This window comes from Lathyrus oleraceus, chromosome 5, assembly GCF_024323335.1.
Source record: "Lathyrus oleraceus cultivar Zhongwan6 chromosome 5, CAAS_Psat_ZW6_1.0, whole genome shotgun sequence".
NCBI classification, from domain to species: domain Eukaryota; kingdom Viridiplantae; phylum Streptophyta; class Magnoliopsida; order Fabales; family Fabaceae; genus Lathyrus; species Lathyrus oleraceus.
The window spans coordinates 256,309,607-256,329,820 of NC_066583.1; the positions used below are offsets into that span (position 1 = coordinate 256,309,607).

At 35.3% G+C, this 20,214-nt stretch overlaps 1 protein-coding gene across 1 annotated transcript; it reads left to right on the top strand.

Moving 5' to 3' along the window:
- Positions 1-3,626: 3,626 nt before the first annotated feature.
- LOC127088082 (uncharacterized) lies at positions 3,627-4,300 on the top strand. Its single transcript, XM_051028995.1, has 2 exons — positions 3,627-3,841; positions 3,921-4,300. Exons 1-2 carry the CDS (start codon positions 3,701-3,703, stop codon positions 4,194-4,196), a joined length of 417 nt encoding a protein of 138 aa, XP_050884952.1. The 5' UTR covers positions 3,627-3,700; the 3' UTR covers positions 4,197-4,300.
- The last annotated feature ends 15,914 nt before the right edge of the window (positions 4,301-20,214 follow it).

Consider the following 20,214-nt stretch of genomic DNA (forward strand, 5'->3'; position numbering starts at 1 on the left):
TTGAAGGTGGCAAGAAACACAAGAGATGGGGATTTGAATTGAGTTTCCAAAAATGAAAGCTTTTTCAACCTAACATAACAAACAGTAAACACATAACAAAAATAATGAAACAATTATTTTTATCTTGGCTCGCTGTTAACTAAGCTACCTCCAGTCCATCCACCAAGGTGATTTAGCCTTATCAACAAGAACTTAATCCACTATAACCAAATTGATTATAGACACACAAAAACTAACTGTCAATGTCTTCTAGAGTAATTCTGACTATACCATAGTCACTCAAGGATTAGAAACTCAATCAATGATATTACAATAAATGTGTTTACACGATTGCTTCTATGAAAGAAGATTACACAAATTTTAGTATAATGAATCTATCACATAATAACGAATAAAAGCTATATGCGTGTTTTCTTTACACAAGAATAATATTCAGTTCAGCAAAAGCGTTGTGTGTAGAACGTAAATATGCAACTTGTTCATTCTTCCAAGTATCCTTTATATAGGCAATGAAAAGATTTGTTGGAGGGTAGGATTGGAAAACCAAAATACAATTGCATCCTTGCATAATAACTTGAACAAGGGAGGCAAAATAGTACAATAGACAGTCCTTAGCCCACAAATCAGCATAGTGGAAGGAATATTGATCTTGTATTATATACTATTTTACTTACGTAAAACCTTTTGATCTTATATTATAATATTTACAGACTTAAGAATAAATATTGTTGAAGCATGTTTAGAAGGATCAAGAATCTGTTTGAGAGAAACTTTAGAACCTTGGTGTTTAGAGTCTTAACACAGTTCCTCAAAACCCGGCCTTAAGAGTCTTCAGAACTTGGTCTTTAGAGTCTTAAAAACCTGAGAGCGCAAAATCTTGAAAGCTTGAAAAACCTTCAGAGGCTCTTCTATCAGAGTCATAATCAGAAGCTTTAGCATAAACGTTCATCAGAATCGTTATTTAAGAGCGATCCGAAACTTGACATAATCTTGTAAAGCACTTTTGTATTTTTTTCATAGTCAAAGTGTGTTGAGTCCAGACTCTGATGATGTCACACGCCAAATCTTCAGAATCAAAACCTGTTAGCAGAAGCTACACACTAGACAAAACCATTAGGGTGCAATATTGTTCTCTAAGAAACAATGTTTTGTTATCATCAAAACTAAAGGTCAGATGCAGAACCAAATCTTAGTCTTACAATCTTCCCCTTTTTGACGATGAAAAAACCATGTATTTTGATGAATAATTTTTACTTGGTTTAATCACATAAAAACATCAAAGTGAGGTTTGTAAAATCTCCCTGAATTTTATACTATTAAAATTATTTTTCAGCTTAGAATTTCATATTAGGTTTGCAAACTCCCCCTGAATTTAAAACTTAAAATAATCTTAACATATAAAAATATGCCAATCATCATGAAAGAAAAAACTCCCTATAACGTAGAATCCTGGTTACAAAAGTATTTTAGAATTGGCTTTGCTTTGAGTATTTGAATGTCTAGTTATCAGCCTTGTATCAGAGCATGATTTATTAGAACTTATATACGCCTACTTATTATCTGAACTTGTATATATGCCTGGTTAACTTAAACTCAAATCAGCTTGGTTAATGTTTTCTGATAAATGTATTAACTCATGAAAAGCTTGGTTAACTTGAAACATCATGAATTTATTCAAAGTTCTCATGAAAGTTACCAGAGACAGAAATAAAAATATTAAAAACAAATGTTTAGGTGTCAGAATCAGAAATAGGTATATCAAAATCATATCACTCTTCTCCCCCTTCGTCATCAATCAAAAATAAAGAAAATAAACAAAGTAAAAACCAAATAGAATCTCATTTCATTAAAAAACATAGGGTACATAATCATAAGGATAAAACACTTAGAAACTAGGAAAGCAACAAGTTTTTTAAAAAATATAAGGTTTAAGAAAGGGGTGGTAGTCTGGATAAGATAGCATGAAGCATCCCTTCAATCTTGTTGTTTGTTCCAGCGTGTGCATTGAACATCTCATCATGCTTGTCAAACCTTTCTATGACGATAACATTCTCAGACTTGAGCTCTTCTAAGGTCTTTAGAATAAATTCTTCAGAAACCAGAGTCTTTGTTACTCCAGATACGCTGGCAACCTCAAAAGTCTTCTTAGGAATAGAAAGATTCAGCTGTTCAGATAGAGTTTCTTGAGGAGGAGGAATTACTTATGATGTAGGGAGAAGAATTGTTGGAGGAACCTTTTTAAGCAAAGGTTCAATAACAATAGAGAATCTGGCATGGAAGTTACTTTGAGTGTCCTTAAGCACAGAACTTCTAACTCCCTAGAGCTGAAATCAATCCATCTTTTGAAGTTGTTACACAGAGTACAGAGTTCATAGAGGTTTTCATTAGAGGTGCAAACTTAAGTAAGAATATTCATTCAGGAAACAACCTCACTTTCAAATTGTATTAACAATTCATCCAAGGGTGTGGGATGAATGTTGGTTTGAAAGGGGGTTTGGTCAGAGTAGAAATGAGGTGTTCTATCAAAGACGACAATGATCTCAATATCTGACTCAAAATCAGAATCATTATAATCAGATTCTACAATAAGAGCGTCAGACTCTGAGTTGTGGGGTTCAGACTGAATGGTGTTTTCTGGTTGTTAGTTTTCAGATGGAATTAGTGAATGAGGGGTTTTTGGTCGACTAAGTTAGGATAGAAGGGAGAGCGGAAGTTGTGGTTGAGATGTTGGTATGATAGTGGATGTAAGAGGTTCAGAAGGTGATGGTGTGGGAAGTGGAATGGTAACATTTGGATTAATAGTTTGTGAAGCAGAAATAGGTGGTTCAGCAAGGACTTTTTCAAAGAGAACTTGTTCAGATTGGGCAGTTTCAACATGAGTAGTTATGGAAGTTATTTGACGAGGATTAGTTATAGAACCAAAAGTGTTTAGATTGTTGGTAGGTGAAGGCATAATGGTAGATGAAAAGGATGAATTGTTATCAAGATATTGACAATTATTTTCAGAAGGAACAAACTTACTTAGGATAGTTCCAGCAGAAAGAGTAGCAACAACATCTCTGAGTTCTTCAGCAGAAGTGTCTAGAGTCTTCCTAGCAGAACTAGAAGTTTTAGCCTTTTTAGTAGTTCCATCAGAATTCTTCTTAGAACTCTTCCTCTTCCTCAGAAATTCAGAAGCTTTGTTTTGGTCACCTTCTTGACAGCCATCAGGGTAGTCTATCAGAATATTCAGAGGATCTTGCATTATGAATATTGGAGAGTCTTATACAAGAATCCTTCTGTTGGAGATAACTTCCTTAGGAATTTCAATAGTTTTCTAATCATTTTAGATAGGGTTAAATACACTTTACCCCCCTGTAATGTTAGCGAGTTTAGGGTTACCCCCCTGGTAAAGTTATTTTTTCAATACTCCCCTTATGTTATGTAGATTCCTTCATAGAACCCCCTAATATCCAGGTGGCATGGAATCTTGGTTTTTTATTTCAGACGTGGCTTTTTAATTTTTTTATTTTCACATGTGAATCTTCATTAGGTCTCCAGCATGGCATAAACTAGAAATTAGGGTTCCAAATCCATCCCTCTCTCTCTTCGTGAAATCCATCCCTATCCCAAATCCATCCCTCTCTCTCTTCGTGAAATCCATCCCTACCCCAAATCCATCCCTCTCTTCATCTTCGTCCGTGTCCCCTTCATCTGGGTTATGGGTGGCAGCAAGGCATCTTCCACGAGTGAAGTTGGAAACGGCTTACCAAGATGTGGATGCAATGAAACCATGAAGTTGTTTGTCTCCAAGTCAATTGAAAACCCCGGTCGCAAATTTTGGAAATGCAGGAATTATATGGTGAGCAATTTTGAAGCATTTTATTATTTTGAGTTTGATTTCGAAATTAATTGTTGGTGGTGTTTGTCTCAAATTGCAGAATGGGTGCGGTTTATTTTTGTGGGATGATTTGGTCAGTGAGTTTGCAGTGAAAGAAACCAATCCGTCCGGATGCCGCCAATGTGAAGTCAACAAGGCTTATTTGATTGAATTTGCTAAAGAGATTGTTGAGGAGATAGATTGCAGAGTCGGAAAGCTTAACAAGTTAGAAAAACTGAAGAAAAAGATTGCAATGGAAAAGAGGAAAAATTTATGGTTAATGTTTGTAATTGGTCTGTCATGGATGTTGATAGCAGCTATGGTTAAGTTAGTCTAATGAGTCTGTCATGTAATTGTTATGTCATTAGTGTTTTTCAGCAATGTAATGTTGAACTTGTAATGTGTTCATCAATGAAATGTAATCTGTTCATCAATCTTAAACTGTTATGACATAGTAAACATATAAATAAATTGAAATATATTAATGTAGTCTATCTCTTAAACTTTTTCAGTGCAGAATTCAAGGTGAATGTAATTAAATACTTTGGCTTTTTCTTTAGGTCCTGCAGAATTCATGGTTTTGTTGTAAGATTAGTGCACAGACTAGCCATGGCTCTCTGCAGAATTCATGGTTTATGAAAAACAAGAAAAAAATGTGACAGACTAGCCATTGTGTTTTATAGACAATACACACCAATAATGTTAAACTGATACATTAGAATTGATCATCACAGTAAGTGCATATGTTTGTTACAAAAGGATTACAAAATACATGTCTTCAAAGATCAGTTGGCATTACAAAAGAGTTTTCCAAAAGGATTACAAAATACATAGCAGAAACATAATAATCAGTCCCTCATTTTGAAGTGGGTATGTCTTCATTTTCTGGTAGGGTAATTGGTTTGTCACTAGATATTCCTTCACCTGTTATGGGTCTTTTAAACCAACTCAACTTGATCCTCTCACTTTGCCTTCTTTTGATGATAGGTTTTTTTTCAACCCTTTTTCTGGATTGTTTTGTGATTGAGGCAGCCACACTAGATCCTGTTTGACTCATAATAGTTGGAACAGGCATATCAGTTGGAGGCTGTGGATCAGTTGGAACAGGCACATTTGTTGGAACAGTCATATCAGTTGCAGTTGGGGCAGGCATATCAGATGCAGTTGGCATATCATTTGCAGTTGGCATATCAGTTGCAGTTGGCACATGTCCTTTTTTAGGTTTTCTCTACAATGTAAGACACAATGTATGGTTGTCATCACAATGCATATCACAATGAAGAATGTAAGACAGAATGTAGAATGTAAGACAAAATGTATATCACAATGAATTACCTTTCTTTTAAGTGCATTGGGATCCTGAGTGGTAGCCTTACAAGTCATAGCATTGTGACCAAAATTATCACATTTGGTGCACTTATATGCAACACCAGATCTTCTCTTCCTTGCACCATCCTCTCCACTTTCTCTTATCCTAATCTTCTTAGGTCTACCAGGACCATTTTTATATGCAGGTGGTAGAGGTGGTTCCATCTCAACTTTTGGCCACATATCTTGACCATTGATTGGACTTACTGAAAATCCATAACATAGTGCAAACTTTTCTCTTGTGTAACAAGCATCAACAAATTCATCAGGGTTTTGCTTTCTATAACTCAGAGCAGCTACAGCATGCCTACATGGAATTCCTACTAATTCCCAAAAATTACAACTACATGACCTTTTAGCAATGTCAACAATAAATTCATGTGTGTTGTAACTATGTGTAACCTGAAAAGTCTCAGCAATTGACCATGTTGGCAACCAATGACCACTATTGAACACCTCATTATCTAACCTTCTCCTAGGTATTGGCATCACCTTATGTGGCCAATTTTCTAGTTTACTTGCAGAGGTGGATAACCTATTCATCAGATATTTTCTTATCCACTCACACATTGTGAGTATAGGTTTGTCCCTAGCAGCTAGAATGGTAGCATTAAAAGACTCTGAGATATTATTCATCAATGTATCACATTTAGGGTAAAAAGAAAAGGCATGCTTACACCAGCTTTTGGTAGGAACAACCATCAACCAAGTCCAAGCATTGGGATCTGCATTCTTCAATTCATTCATCTTTTGGACCCATGCCTGATAGTATGTGGCTTTAGCAGCTCCCATCATTAAATCTCTAATAAGGGCTCCTCCACCAAACCTTTTCTTGAAATTAGCATACAAGTGCCTAAGACATAATCTATGCTCAATAGTATCAGACAATTCTTCAAATACAGCCACAAGTCCCTGATACAAAATAGAAATTTTTTCAACATTTAGAGAATAGAATAATTTGCAACAGAAAGATAGAGTTAAATACATACCTTCTGTTGATCAGAGATAAATACATATCTTCTATCCTGACCAATGTCCTCCATTAGTAGTTGTATAAACCATCTCCAACTCTCCTTTGTTTCATTTTCAACCACACCAAATGCCAAAGGGAAGTATTGATCATTAGCATCCCTGCCTACAGCAATAAGTAACTGTCCACCATACTTGGTCTTTAAGTGACATCCATCAACCCCCACAAATGGTCTGCATCCATGAATAAAGCCTTTCTTACAGCCATCAAAACAGAAATAAAATGACCCAAACCTTGGTTGTATGGATGGACTAGGTCTTTCTACATTTATCTTCACAGTGTTGCCATGGTTTACCCTTCTTAGTTCTTCTGCATACCTCCATATGGAAGCATACTGATTGTCAGCATCACCTTCAATTATCTTCTTGGCAATTAGCTTAGCCCTCCATGCTTTTGCAACAGTAATACCCACAGAATATGTTTGCCTCATATCTTGGATGATGTCTCTTATCCTGACTGTATCAGAAGTTTGCATCCTCTTTACCACATGCTTGGCCACCCACTTTGAGCTAGCAGACTTGTTGTTCAAAACCCTACCACATGTGTGCTTATGTACAAGTGTTTTTATAGCAAAAGTCTCCTTGTGGCCCACCTTAGAGCATAAGACTAAAAACCCACATTTATGCTTACACACCACCCTTACCCTATCTCCCTCATTTTTCACAAAAGAAATTTCCCTCCCATTAAGCACTGACCACTCACGGATAGCTGCCCTAAAGTCATCAAGTGTGTTGAATTCCATACCCCACTTGAATATAAAGTCTTGGTTTAGATGCTCTTTCCTAAACCTAGCATACTTGGGCCTTTCTTCATCACAAGAATCATCTGGGTCAGAACTATTCAACTCATCACTATAGTATACATCATCTGAATCCATACTCTTATTGGGCTCCTCCATACTGTTATTGGGCTCCATCCTAATAGGCTTAGTAACATCTATTCCTTCAAAACCATCAAAGTAAGCAGTAGCTCTTTCATCTTCACTGTCATCTAACCCCTCTACCTTCTCCTCATCTAACCCATCAATTCCATTATCAGGGGGGTGGTCATCATCATTCACACATTTAGGTTCCCTATCAGCAGGGTCCATGTTCCCAGTACTATGTTCAACATACAAATCTCCTTTCACATTCATTGCACTAAAGTATAGAGCAAAATCATCAACAACATCATCATCTTTCCTAATCAGAAAAAAACCATCTTGAATTTCTAAAACTTTTGTCCATACCCTAACACAATCAGCCTTATACCCTAACCTACTCAACAACTTCTCAATGTTATCCATGTTCCAATTTGAAACATGTATCCCATTAACTGTCGTATCCGTACCCCCTCTGTATATAATTTCTTCTTCAAAAACCTGTAAAATTCACCCCCATGGTGGAGTGTAACACTAAAGTGTTGTGAATCCTGTCAATATATTATACCCACATGTCAAAGATTGTTGATTTCAAAATTTTACCCTACGACATTGATGAACTTCAAATTTTTACTAACCTCGGACTTTGGACACTTTACTGAGCTCGTCTTCACTGAGCTGGATCGCTTCTTCGTATTCGCTGAGGTTGTCTTCATCTTCGTCTTCACTGCGGTCGTCTTTCTCGTTTGCTTCGTTCCCTGCATTCTTCTTCTTCGTCTTCGTCTTCCCCTGGAAATTTCGTCTTCGTCTTCCCTGCTATGTTCAGAACCCTAATTTTCTAAGGGGGTATTTGAAATTAAAAAGTGTAAAATGACACATAATCACTTTAACAAAATTATAAATATGCCAGGTGTAGGACCTCTTATTAGATTCCATGCCACCTGGATATTAGGGGGTTCTATGAAGGAATCTACATAACATAAGGGGGGGTTTACAAAAAATATTTTTACAGGGGGGTAATCCTAAACTCGCTAACATTACAGGGGGGAAAAGTGTATTTAACCCTTTTAGATATAAGGCCCATGTTTTTTATACTTCTGACATTGAACATCCTTCCAACTTGGGTTTCCAACTCTTTGGTGATTTGAGCTTATGTTAGAGAGTCTATCAACTTACTCTCCACCAGAATATCTAATATCAGATTTCCAAGGGGAATCCAATTCCTTTTATTCTTGCTTCTATCTCTAGTTTCCTTCATCATGTCCCTAAGATATTGAAAGATAAGTGAAGGGCGGTTCGCCTTTTTCTCAGTAGCCCTATATTTGAGAACATATTGTTGGTCACCATTGATGTAGTCTGCAAAGTTCCTTGGCTTTTTGTGATGTACACACCCCAGAAGAATTCTTGCCTAGATTCTAAAATGAGATAGAAGATCCTTGATCTTGTTGAAGTGAACTCTGGAAGTGAAAATTACTTTTGAAATCTCAATTAGATCATACTTTTTCTCCACCATCTGATTACATCTCGTTCCATACCCATTGTGTCCAATGAGTTTGGAAATTAGCTTTTTAGTAATGACAATCTTATTTCCCATAACAAAAAAAGTAACCTAGAAAACTGAAGTCTTGGCATGAATCAAAAATTCTCTAACCAGGTAAAACAAAACTAGACCTTGGAGACGATCAAAATACTTCTCCCAACCTTGAATCTTTACAACACTCAAAAGGTCAAAACCATTATCCTTCAGATTCTAAAAATCAACCATGAGTTCACAAAGAACTTCCAATTCATTTGCAGGAGCAGTTAATGTGAGTTCAAGGGTTTCATAAGGTACTTCAGAGAACACTTCTTGAGCAGATCCCAAAGCAGATTTCGAAGAACTGATTTGAAGGAATTGAGGAGTTTGTTGTTGTTGTTGTGATGACGAAGAGGAACCATGAATAACTCTTTGAGCAGTTGAAATAAGTTGTTATTGAGCCCTTTCTTGAGATTGTGCCATTGTTGATGAAGAACAAAGTTTGGGTTGCAGAGAGTTTTTAGGCTTAAAAGAGAGAAAGAGTAGGAAGTGAATGTAGGAAATGTGTGTGAAGTGAGTGATGTGGGTTTATATAAGGGTTTTGCAACCATGAATAAAATCTTGAATAGTGCATAAAATATGACAACGGGTAAAACGTGAAAATTTTACCTAATCCAAAGAAATTTATTCATCCAATGTGTCAGTCAGTCGTTAAGAAGCGGTTCAGTTTTCTAAGAAAATTGTCTTTAAAATTGTTCCACTACCCAAGATTGATTAACAACTATTTAATGCAAAAAATGTGAAGTATCCAGAAGACAGAATGTTTAATCAAACAAGTTCTGACTGGATACTTCTGAACTTATGAAACCTTCTCACTTAAGAATACTCAAATGTCCAGATTCAAAACATCTCAGAGTCTCATTAAACCATTATGAGAAGTTAAACATTCTGGGATAATCATCTTTTTCATTCTAGACATAAATTCATTTGTAAATTCTTCAGAATAAAAACAAATATATCTCCAACAAGGGTTTTTGTAAAGATATCAGCCCGTTGATGGTCCGTATCAATAAATTTTAAGTTTAAAATTCCCTTTTGAACACAGCCACATATAAAGTGATGTTTAATCTCAATATGTTTAGCTTTCGAATGTAAAATGGGATTATTAGATGAACAAATAACAAGAGTATTATCACAGAGAATAAGAATGTTACTCTAATATATCTGAAAATATTCTAGCCGATTTTTCATCCAAAGCATCTGAGTGTTGCATCTAGAATCTGTAATGTATTCAACTTTAGCAGTTGATAGTGCTATGGTTGATTGTCTCTTTCTGGACCATGATATCAAGTTGTCCCCCAGAAACTGACAGCTTCCATAAGTGATTTTTCTTTCAAGTATATCTTCAGCGTAATCAGCATCACAATAACCCACTAGCTTATAATCTTTTAATTTTCTATAACACAAGCCAAGGTTAATAGTACCTATCAGATACCTGAGTATCCTCTTAACAACTGTTAAGTGGGATTCTCTAGGATTTGATTGGAAGCGAGCACACAAATAAACACTAGACAAAATGTCAGGTCTAGAAGCAGTTAAGTATAAGAGAGAACCAATCATACCTTTGTATACTTTTTGCTCTACCTTTGCACTTACCTCATCCTTCTTAAGAATACATGTAGGATGCATATGAGTCTTTGCTATCTTCCATTATGACATGTCAAACTTCTTTACAAGTTATTTAGTCTATTTACTCTGATGGATATGTGTTCCTTATGGAATTTTATTAATCTGGATTCCCAGAAAGAACTTGAGTTCTCCCATCAGACTCATCTTAAATTCTGCCTGCATAGACTTAGAAAATTCCTCGCAGAAAGCAACATTAGCATAACTAAATATGATATCATCCACATATATTTGAACAACAAAGATATCATTTTTGAATTTTTTACAGAACAAAGTTGTATCAACCTTCCCTCTGGTGAAATCATTTTCTAAAATAAATTTGCATAGTTTTCATATCATGCTCTAGGAGCTTGTTTCAAACCATACAATGATTTATTAAGTTTGAAAAGAAATATGGGTTTTTATGATTTTCAAAATTAGGAGGTTGGTGTACATAAATTTCTTCAGTTATGTAACCATTCAAAAATGCACTCTTAACATCCATCTAATACAAGATGATGTTTTGATTAACAACAAAGGAAATTAAGAGATAAATAGAGTCTAACCTGGAAACTGGTGCAAAGGTCTCAGCATAGTCAATCCCATCTTGCTGACTATAGCCTTGTGCGACTAGTCTGACATTGTTTCTTACTACCTCTCCTTATTCGTTCAGCTTGTTTCTAAAGACCCATTTTTCCCAATTACATGAGTTCCTTTGGGTCTTGGCACAAGATCCCACACGTCATTTTTGGAGAATAAATTGTGTTTTCTTGCATAGTCAGAATCCACTCTGTGTCCATAAGCGCCTCACCAACTTATGTAGGCTCTATCAGGTACACAAAACCCATAGGCATCACTTTAGAAGGTTTGAATGAGGATCTGGTTCTGACTGGTTCAAATTTATCACCCATAATCAATTCTTCAGAGTGTAAAGATCTTTGTCTGTGCTTCCTTAGAGGAGTATGAACTTTAACAACTTCTGGTTGAAAAGCTTCTAAGTCTTTTGCCTCAACATCTTTTGCTTCTGAATTTTTACCTTCAGAGCCTGAATAAGTGATCTTCAGATCTGCAAACTTCTCAACTAGCTTTGACTTTTCTGGATCAAGCTTATCATCAAATCTAACATGAATTAATTCCTCAATAATTTGAGTTTTTGTGTTGTATACTCTCTAGCCTTTAAAGCATTCAGAGTATCCTAAAATAATACACTTTTATGCCTTAAAATTAAGCTTGTTTAGATTTTCCTTAGTGTTCAACATAAAACAGTCACATCCAAAAGGGTGAAAATATGAAATGTTGGATTTTTTGTTCTTCCACAATTCATAAGGAGTCTTACCCATAATATGTCTTTTAGAGATCCTGTTCTGAATGTAACACGTTGTGTTGACTGCCTCTGCCCAGAAGTGCTTAGCCATATTAGTCTCATTGATTATTGTTCTTGCCATTTCTTGCAACATTCTATTCTTCCTCTCTACAACTCCTTTTTTTATGGAGTTCTAGGCAGGAGAAATCATGGGAAATGCCATTTGCATAAAAAAGTTTTTCAAAATCTTTATTTTCAAATTCTTCACCATGATCACTTCTGACTTTAACAATTATGAGATTCTTCTCATTTTGCACTTGAGAACATAAGGTATAAAACAAAGAATGTGAATAATCCTTGTGTCGTATAAACTTAACCCATGTCCATCTGCTATAGTCATCAACAATGACTAGTCGATACTTCTTACCATTGACAGAAGCAGTTTTCACTTGTCCAAAAAGGTCAATATGCAGAAGTTCCAATGGTATGGAGGTGGAAACAACATTTTTTTGCTTTGAAATAAGTTTTAGAAAACTTTCCTTTCTGACATGCTTCACAAAGAGCATATGAAGAGAACTTCAGATTTGGCAGACCTCTGACTAAATTAAGCTTATTTAGTTGAGAAACCATTTTCATGCTAACATGGACCAATCGTCTATGCCGTCTCCATTACTATTCATTTACATACATTAGACATTTTAAGTTTTGACTGTTTAAATAAGAAAGTATGATTTTGTAAATGTTGTTCTTCCTCTTTCCATTAAAAAGAACTGAGCCATCCTTCTGACTGAAAACTTTGCGGGACTTTTGATAAAAAATAATGTCATAGTCATTGTCACTTAATTGACTTATGGACAGAAGATTATGCATTAATCCTTTAACTAATAAAGCATTAGTAATAGAAAGGAGAGAATCGTTACCTACTGTTCTAGATCCAATGATCTTCCCTTTTTGATCACCTCTGAAACCAACAACGCCTTCAAGCTTAAGTTTCAGGCTTTGGAACATATGCCTTCTTCCTATCATGTGTCGCGAGCATCCAGAGTCTAGGTACCATGGTTGGTATCTTAACTATGCTACTAAGGATATCTGCAACATAGATGATCTTATCCTTAGGTACCCATATTTTTCTAGGTCATTTTTTGTTAGTCTTCCCAGAGGTTTTAACAAACTTGGGTTTCTGTGCAGGATAATCATACATGTATGCATAGTTGAAACGAGAATGAGCTTTTTCATTAGCCTTGGGTTTTAAAAAGGTTTTACCTTTAGGCATAACACCATTTTGTTTACCATAAGGGACAAAATGGGAATGAAGAGTTTTTGGTTTATCATCTTTTTCAGAAGTAGATTCTTCATTAGAATCATAACCAATTCCTCTTGTTCCATTTCTACTTAAATCATAAGTCATTGAAGCCATTATGCTTCTACTTAGGCTTATAGCAAGAAATTTCTGGAAGGATTTGTTATATTTCTTAATGACATCATCAGAGTCTGTAAAGGCTTCTGAAAGATTTTCCTTCTCAAGTTTGGAACTCTTGCTCTGAAGCACAAAGTTATTGTTTTTCAAAATAAAGTTTTCTTCATTTAAACTTGATAAATCTTTCTTAAGCTTACAATATGCTTCTGACTCAGATACATGAACCTTTTTCAGGTCCTTGTATTTGTTCAGAAGCTTCTGATACTTATCCAGAACTTCTGTTAAATTGGATTCAAGTTCAAAGCGAGAAAGTTCAGCAAATACCTCTTCAGAATTTGACTCAGATTCTAATTATGATTGAATCTTATCAGTAGGAGATTTTGTCCATGCCATTAGAGCCACATTAGCTCGCTCTTCCTCAAAATCATCTTCTGAGGAGTCTGAATCATCCTAGGTAGCCATCAGACCCTTCTTCTTCCCTCTGAAGTCTTTCTTCTTAGGCCTGTCTTTCTTCAGCTTGGGACACTCATTATTGTAATGGCCCGACTCCTTGCACTCAAAGCATGTGATGTCTTTGTTGGATCCAGCTTTCTTGAATCAATAAGTAGACTCATAACGACCACTTGTCCTTCTTGTATCTCTGGATCTTACTTGTCTTTTCTTCAAGAGTTGATTCACTCTTCTGGAAAGAAGAGACAATTCATCATCTTCTTCTTCTAAATCTTCATATTCTTCTGCTTAAAGAGCTCTAGTCTTTTCATACTTTTCCAAAGATTTCATAGCAACATATTTTCTCTTTCTTTTGGGCTCATCTTCTTCAAGCTCAATTTTGCAACTTCTTAAAGAACTAACAAGTTCTTTAAGAGAGGTATTGTTCGGATCCTTTGATAACTTCAAAGCAGTTACCATAGGTATCCATATTTTAGGTAGACTTCTGATAATCTTCTCACATGATCAGTAGTAGAATACCCTTTGTCCATAACCTTCAGTCCTGCAACCAGTGTTTGAAACCTTGAGAACATGTTCTCAACAATTTCATCGTCTTCCATATTGAACACTTCATATTTCTAAATCAAGGCGAGTGCCTTGGTTTCTTTGATTTGGGCATTGCCTTCATGAATCATCCTCAGAGAATCAAATATGGACTTTGCAATATCTTTGTTGGTTACCTTTTCATACTCAGTGTATGAAATGGCGTTCAACAAGATAGTTATATCTTTGTGATGATTTTTATAATCTTCCTTTTGTTATTCCTTCATCACTCTTCTTTCTATTTTGTTGCCATTAGCATCTACAGAATGTATGTATCCATCAACTACCATATCCCATAAATCTACGTCATGTCCTAGAAAGAAGCTTTCTATTCTATCTTTCAAGTAATCAAATCTTTCTCCATCAAAAATATGAGGTTAGTGTTATAGTGATATCTATCATTTACAGGAGCAACTGGAGGTGGGATAACAACCATTGTGTTTCACAAACTAGATCTTTATCTAACACGATTAAGTGTTTGATAATCTTATCAATACCAGAACTGGAGCTCTGATGCCAATTGAAGGTGGCAAGAAACACAAGAAATAGGGGGCTTGAATTGGGTTTCTAAAAATGAAAGCTTTTTCAACCCAACCCAACAAGCAGTAAATAGAGAACAAAAATAATGAAATAGTTGTTTTTATCCTAACTCTTTGTTAAATAAGTCACCTCCACTCCATCCACCAAAGTGATTTTTCCTTATCAATAAAGGCTTAATCCAATATAACCAAACTGATTACAAACACACAAAGACTATCTGTCAATGTCTTATTGAGTAATTTTGATTATACCCTATGTTAGACAATAGGCCAAGATCTAGAGGGGGGGGGGGTGAATATATCACAAGTTAAAATTTAAACCAAAAATGGTTTTGAAAAAGTTTATAGCGCAAAAGTAAGTTTCAAAAATTTCCCTAATCAAAAATCGTCTAACCGAACCTACTATCGAAAAGCTCAGATATGTGCAGAGGTGTCAATGCAATGATAATAATCCACAAGTCAACCAACAACAACTAATCATAAATAGTTTAATACAATACAATAGGAAAAGTCTATCTCCAATGATCAAAACACATGAAAAATTAAGTCAAGCAATTTGTCGAACACTTAGTGTGCGATCAACAATGTTTGGAACATTATGTAGGGTTTGCTACTCTTAGATATCCAATCTGAACAAAATGGTTTGTGATCTACACAATAACGCACATTTCAAAATTATGATCTAAACAATATTAATCAAATGATTAAGGAAATCGACAATTTGTAAACGATAAAATAAGATATATATATATATATATATATATATATATATATATATATATATATATATATATATATATATATATATATATAGAGAGAGAGAGAGAGAGAGAGAGAGAGAGAGAGAGAGAGAGAGAGAGAGAGTACACAAGGATTTGTTTAGGCAGTTCCTCAATCAACCTCGCTATGGGTACGTCTGCCCTCAATTTGAATTAAAATTGATATATTATAATAAATATTACTTTGCAAAATATGTGTTTACAAGAGATGAAGAAATCGAACTTCTACAAACTCTAAGTTTGATGTTGACTCTACCACCTCCAAAACTCTTGATCAAAGATTGATCAAGTAGCTAACAATGTTATTTCAATTCACGTGTTCTTTCTACTTCCTTGCAAGGCACTCCTTGTCCCAAGGATTCACCTGGTTGAATTAATCCCAAGCGCACACTTATTGAAACCCAAGATTTTCCAACACGGTCCACCGTTTCACGCCACTCCCTTGCAAGGTACCCATTGTCCGAAGGCTTTCACTCAATCAGATTTGAATTGCACAATCTTGTCCAAAACCTTCAAACCCTAAGCGATTTTGGAGGAAAACCCCAACCCGGTTTTCTGATTTGAATCCCTCAAAGTTCTCAATCCAATATTCTCGGTACAACTGATAACTCACTTTATGGGAGTTATTTAACCCTTTTATACTTGAATTTTAGGGTATTTTATATCTTGAGTAATGTCATTTATTTATAATATATGTTACCTTAGTTAATTTAGGATAAAGCACACTTGGTTTTCTCATTTGTCAATTTTATGTGTTTTGTGCTTGTGCAAAATTAGCTCAGTGTCGAGTACTGTCACGCCAGGAATCTGTGTACACATCCAACAGGCCTTGAGCCAGAAGATGCTAGTATGAGTGCTCAACTTTAGTGCTAATGCTGATGTGGCAGAGATTTGAGAAGAAAATAGGGTTGAATAGGAGAAAATGAATGGATAAGGATGAAAAGCTAAAAGACAAAGAAGAAAATGAATGGATAATAATGAAACACTACAAGATAAAACTCTAAAAAAGCTGTCATGGCCTGCTGCTGCTACCACTGGAGTGCTTCCATAGTGTCATGTTGTCTCCCATGTGCAGTGTACTATCATAGTACAACACAAAGGAATATGCTTTATTTTCTGGGCTTAAGTAAATGGATCATTGTAAAGGCCCAAGAACCAAAGAGAGAGACATTATGCAGCTGGAAAACCTCTATAAATAGAGCTGCAATGCAATGAAGAAAAAAATTATGAAACTTTGGAAAATTCTCTAAAAGTGAAATATTGGAAGACAAAGACGAAGAGGCGTTGGGAGGCGTGACAAAAGTTATCACCTGTTGTTTAACAAATTGCAAGTGATTAAAGTGTCATCCTTAGGTTTATCATTTCTATCTTCTTGCTTAGGATTGTGTAGCTTAAGATCTCTCTGTGTTGTTCTTACTTTACTCATTATGAGCTAAAATTTCTTTGTTGGATAATGCGAAGTTTAATGAATTAGTAATCTTTTGAATGTTAGGAATAGGTTGTCTTCATATATTTTACTCATGTGAATTTATGCCATATATTTATTCCTTTTTCTTGCTACCTTGGGAGTAGATAACAACTTGTTAATTTGAGAAATCCTTTAACAAGTGGGACTCATAAGTAAATATGGTTGAAAATAGTAGGATAGAGATATTCACTAGATTATCTACTTTAGAGATAAAGAGCTACACTCATAGGGGAACTTCAGAATGAACCCAAACATGCATCAAGGTTACAAGTGAAGCTTATAGATTTGCCCCCTTGCTTTGATGTATATGTTTATGATGTTGTAGATATACACCTTAAGATCATACTCTAACCTCATATGTCATGACAGGGATATTCAGAAGCATACATTAGATAAATTCATTAAATGGAACATTGTCCAACATATTAATTCACTCTTTGTTAACCTTAATTATCTTCTATGTTTTTTCCACTTTCTTAACCACGTGACACACACCATTATTTTATTACATTTGCTCATGTTTAATTTATGACTTCTTGTATGAAAATCATTATGTTTAATATAATATCTGTGGGATCGATACTTTTTCTTATCACTTGCTACTAATTTGACCGTGTATACTCGCACGTACAAAAATTAGCCATCAACAACAAACCTAATTGGACGATACCAACCCTAATCTAGATGGCACCCAATCAAAAAATTATTATGTGTAGTTTGATTGTGTTATGCATAAATGAAGTTGAACATGATGAGAATCCTTTGAAATCCTATATTCATGTAGGTTTTTCTCACTCTAGAAACCTTGCTAGAGAATGATGCATGTATGTAATATTTATATGCATGAGCGATTGAAGGCAAACAAGGAATGCAAAAGGAATTGAAAATGATACAAAAATTCAAAATTTAAGGTCTATAGGTCGACCTATCAGAGCCATGTGTTGACCTATACAGGTCATGTGCCGACCTGTTTGAAGCATAGTCGACCTGTAAAGGTTATGTGCTCCCTATAGGTCGACCTGACAAGGTGGCACTTAAGACAAAGCTTATAGGCTTTATTAATGCAGTGTGGGTATCAACACGTACACTCTATATGTCGACCTATGCAAAAGGAAATTTTATTATATGTCGACCTAAAGTCGTACGTGTCGGCCTATGCAGTGTTTTTCACACAAAAACTCATTTTTGATGCGTAAAAATCTTTTCTTGATGCATGAATCCTTTATAAATCATTTCTAATCATGTTGACATGCTTCCTAATACTAAAATGCACAATGCACACCTAGAATCAGTTGATATCGTACAATGTACAAAAAAGCTAAAGTTTCTCCTAGTTTTGATATCATTCAAAACACATCTAAACAAAAAGTTGCACTCACATACTCCCCATTTTTTATGATGGCAAAACTTGAGACAATGTGTTTCTTGTTCATGAAAAGCTCCCCCTGAATGTGTGCATCATAGCTTTATATACTTCTCTCCCTTTGACAACATCAAAAAGAGACAATGTACACTATAAGCAATATCACATATTCAATATAAAATACAGAGGAAATTGCAAAGATAAGAAGTGCACTCATGTATATTCCTCATATATGAAAACACACAAGATTAATAAACACAACCATATTAAACAATATCCATAATCATTCAATAGAATAACCAAAATATCATCGTTGTCTCAAATTCAAAATAGCAAAGTAATATTAGTCAATACATAAACCACAAGCAAAAACAAATGAGAAACAAAATAAGGATGCATACTGACTCAAAGTATGATTCAACAAAATGCGTAGTGGCATATGAGAGAAAAAGACAAAAACCAAGACAAAATGCACAACACTTCATTCAAGCATCACTTCATCTTCTTCCACGTCCTCTTGGAATGGATCTTTCTCCCCTATGCCAACCTTGTCCTTCATTACGATATTGAAAATCCAAGAAGTCACACATCTCTCGGTAGAATCTTTCATAATGACCAGAATATACTTCTTGGGATGAGATCAAGTAATTAATCTTGGCCAAAATATCAACATGATTAACACTCATATCAGTCCGTAAGGACACGAGATACTTTATCACATATGAAGCAAAAGCCTCAAAGTTGGAATTCTGAGTAGAAATGTGTTACTGTATCAGACATAACTGCTTCATTTGTGCAGCTTCAAAGGTCTCTCGTCATTTGCACTCCTTAGCATATCTCTCATCTTGTCTCATATGCATATTCTGAAGCATGGTCATTATAGAGGCAATATCAATAGAACTATTACCAAAGCCAACACCATGATTATCTCCATGAGGAGCATCATGCATTACGACATCTCCTTCAGTGACATCATGATGAACTCCCATAGGTTACTCATCATCCATGTTTATATCCAAATCCAACACCATGATTATCTCCATGAGCTGCATCATCACCATATTCAACAGGATTGTCAAAATTGTATACCTTCCTGCCATGCTTACTCAAGCGTGGATAGTACACCTGACGATTTGCATCCCAAAAATAATTCATGTCAATCAGTGTACGGTGAGAAAATTCTTGAGACGAACCAGGATATTTGTAAGTAAGATTCAACAAGCCAATGTGAAAGTAATTTAGAATCTTAGAAATCATAGAGGGATATCAGAATGATGTGCCTTTGTTGCATTTTTTGATAGAGAACATACAAGATACAAATTAGTGAGGCCAATTTATTTTGAATTTGTGCAGCTGAATGTATACCAAATGAATCTCAACATAGTCAATTCTCGAAAAACCGCCATTCTTTGGGCCCAAGATATGAGACGCTAGCCATAGTAGAATTCTTGGTACCATCTTCAATTGACCGGTGGTAATAGGATTATAATAGTCCTCATCATGAGGAGCCTTGAGTAACTCATTCATATGAACACTCCAATCAAAATTCACATGAGTGTGAAGATCAGTTCCCAACGGATCAGCCTCGTCATCCTCATCGGGATCACCCACAGTAATACCGAATAAGGTTTTCCTCAAATCATTACTAAACTGATAAACTTTGTTACCTATCAAAAAACGGAAGCAAGAACCTTGCTTTTCATGTAGCCCTTAGTAGAATATGCGAATAAGATCCTCGCATTAATCATGAGCAAGTTATAGGAAATAGTCAATATGTTGATGCTCAACAAGCTTAACAACATCATGTATATTCAAGCAACCCACTGTAACCTGCTACCACATAAATTTTTTCACTATAAGACGGGTTTGATGCTTTAACTCAAAATCCTTGGCATACTTCTTTGAAACCAAAGTAAATGGATTTTTAGCAGTAATAATAGAGGTAGTAGCATTGCTTTTACCCTTGGAATTACTCTTGGACTTAGAAATCTCATAAGCCATGTGAAATGTTGAAAT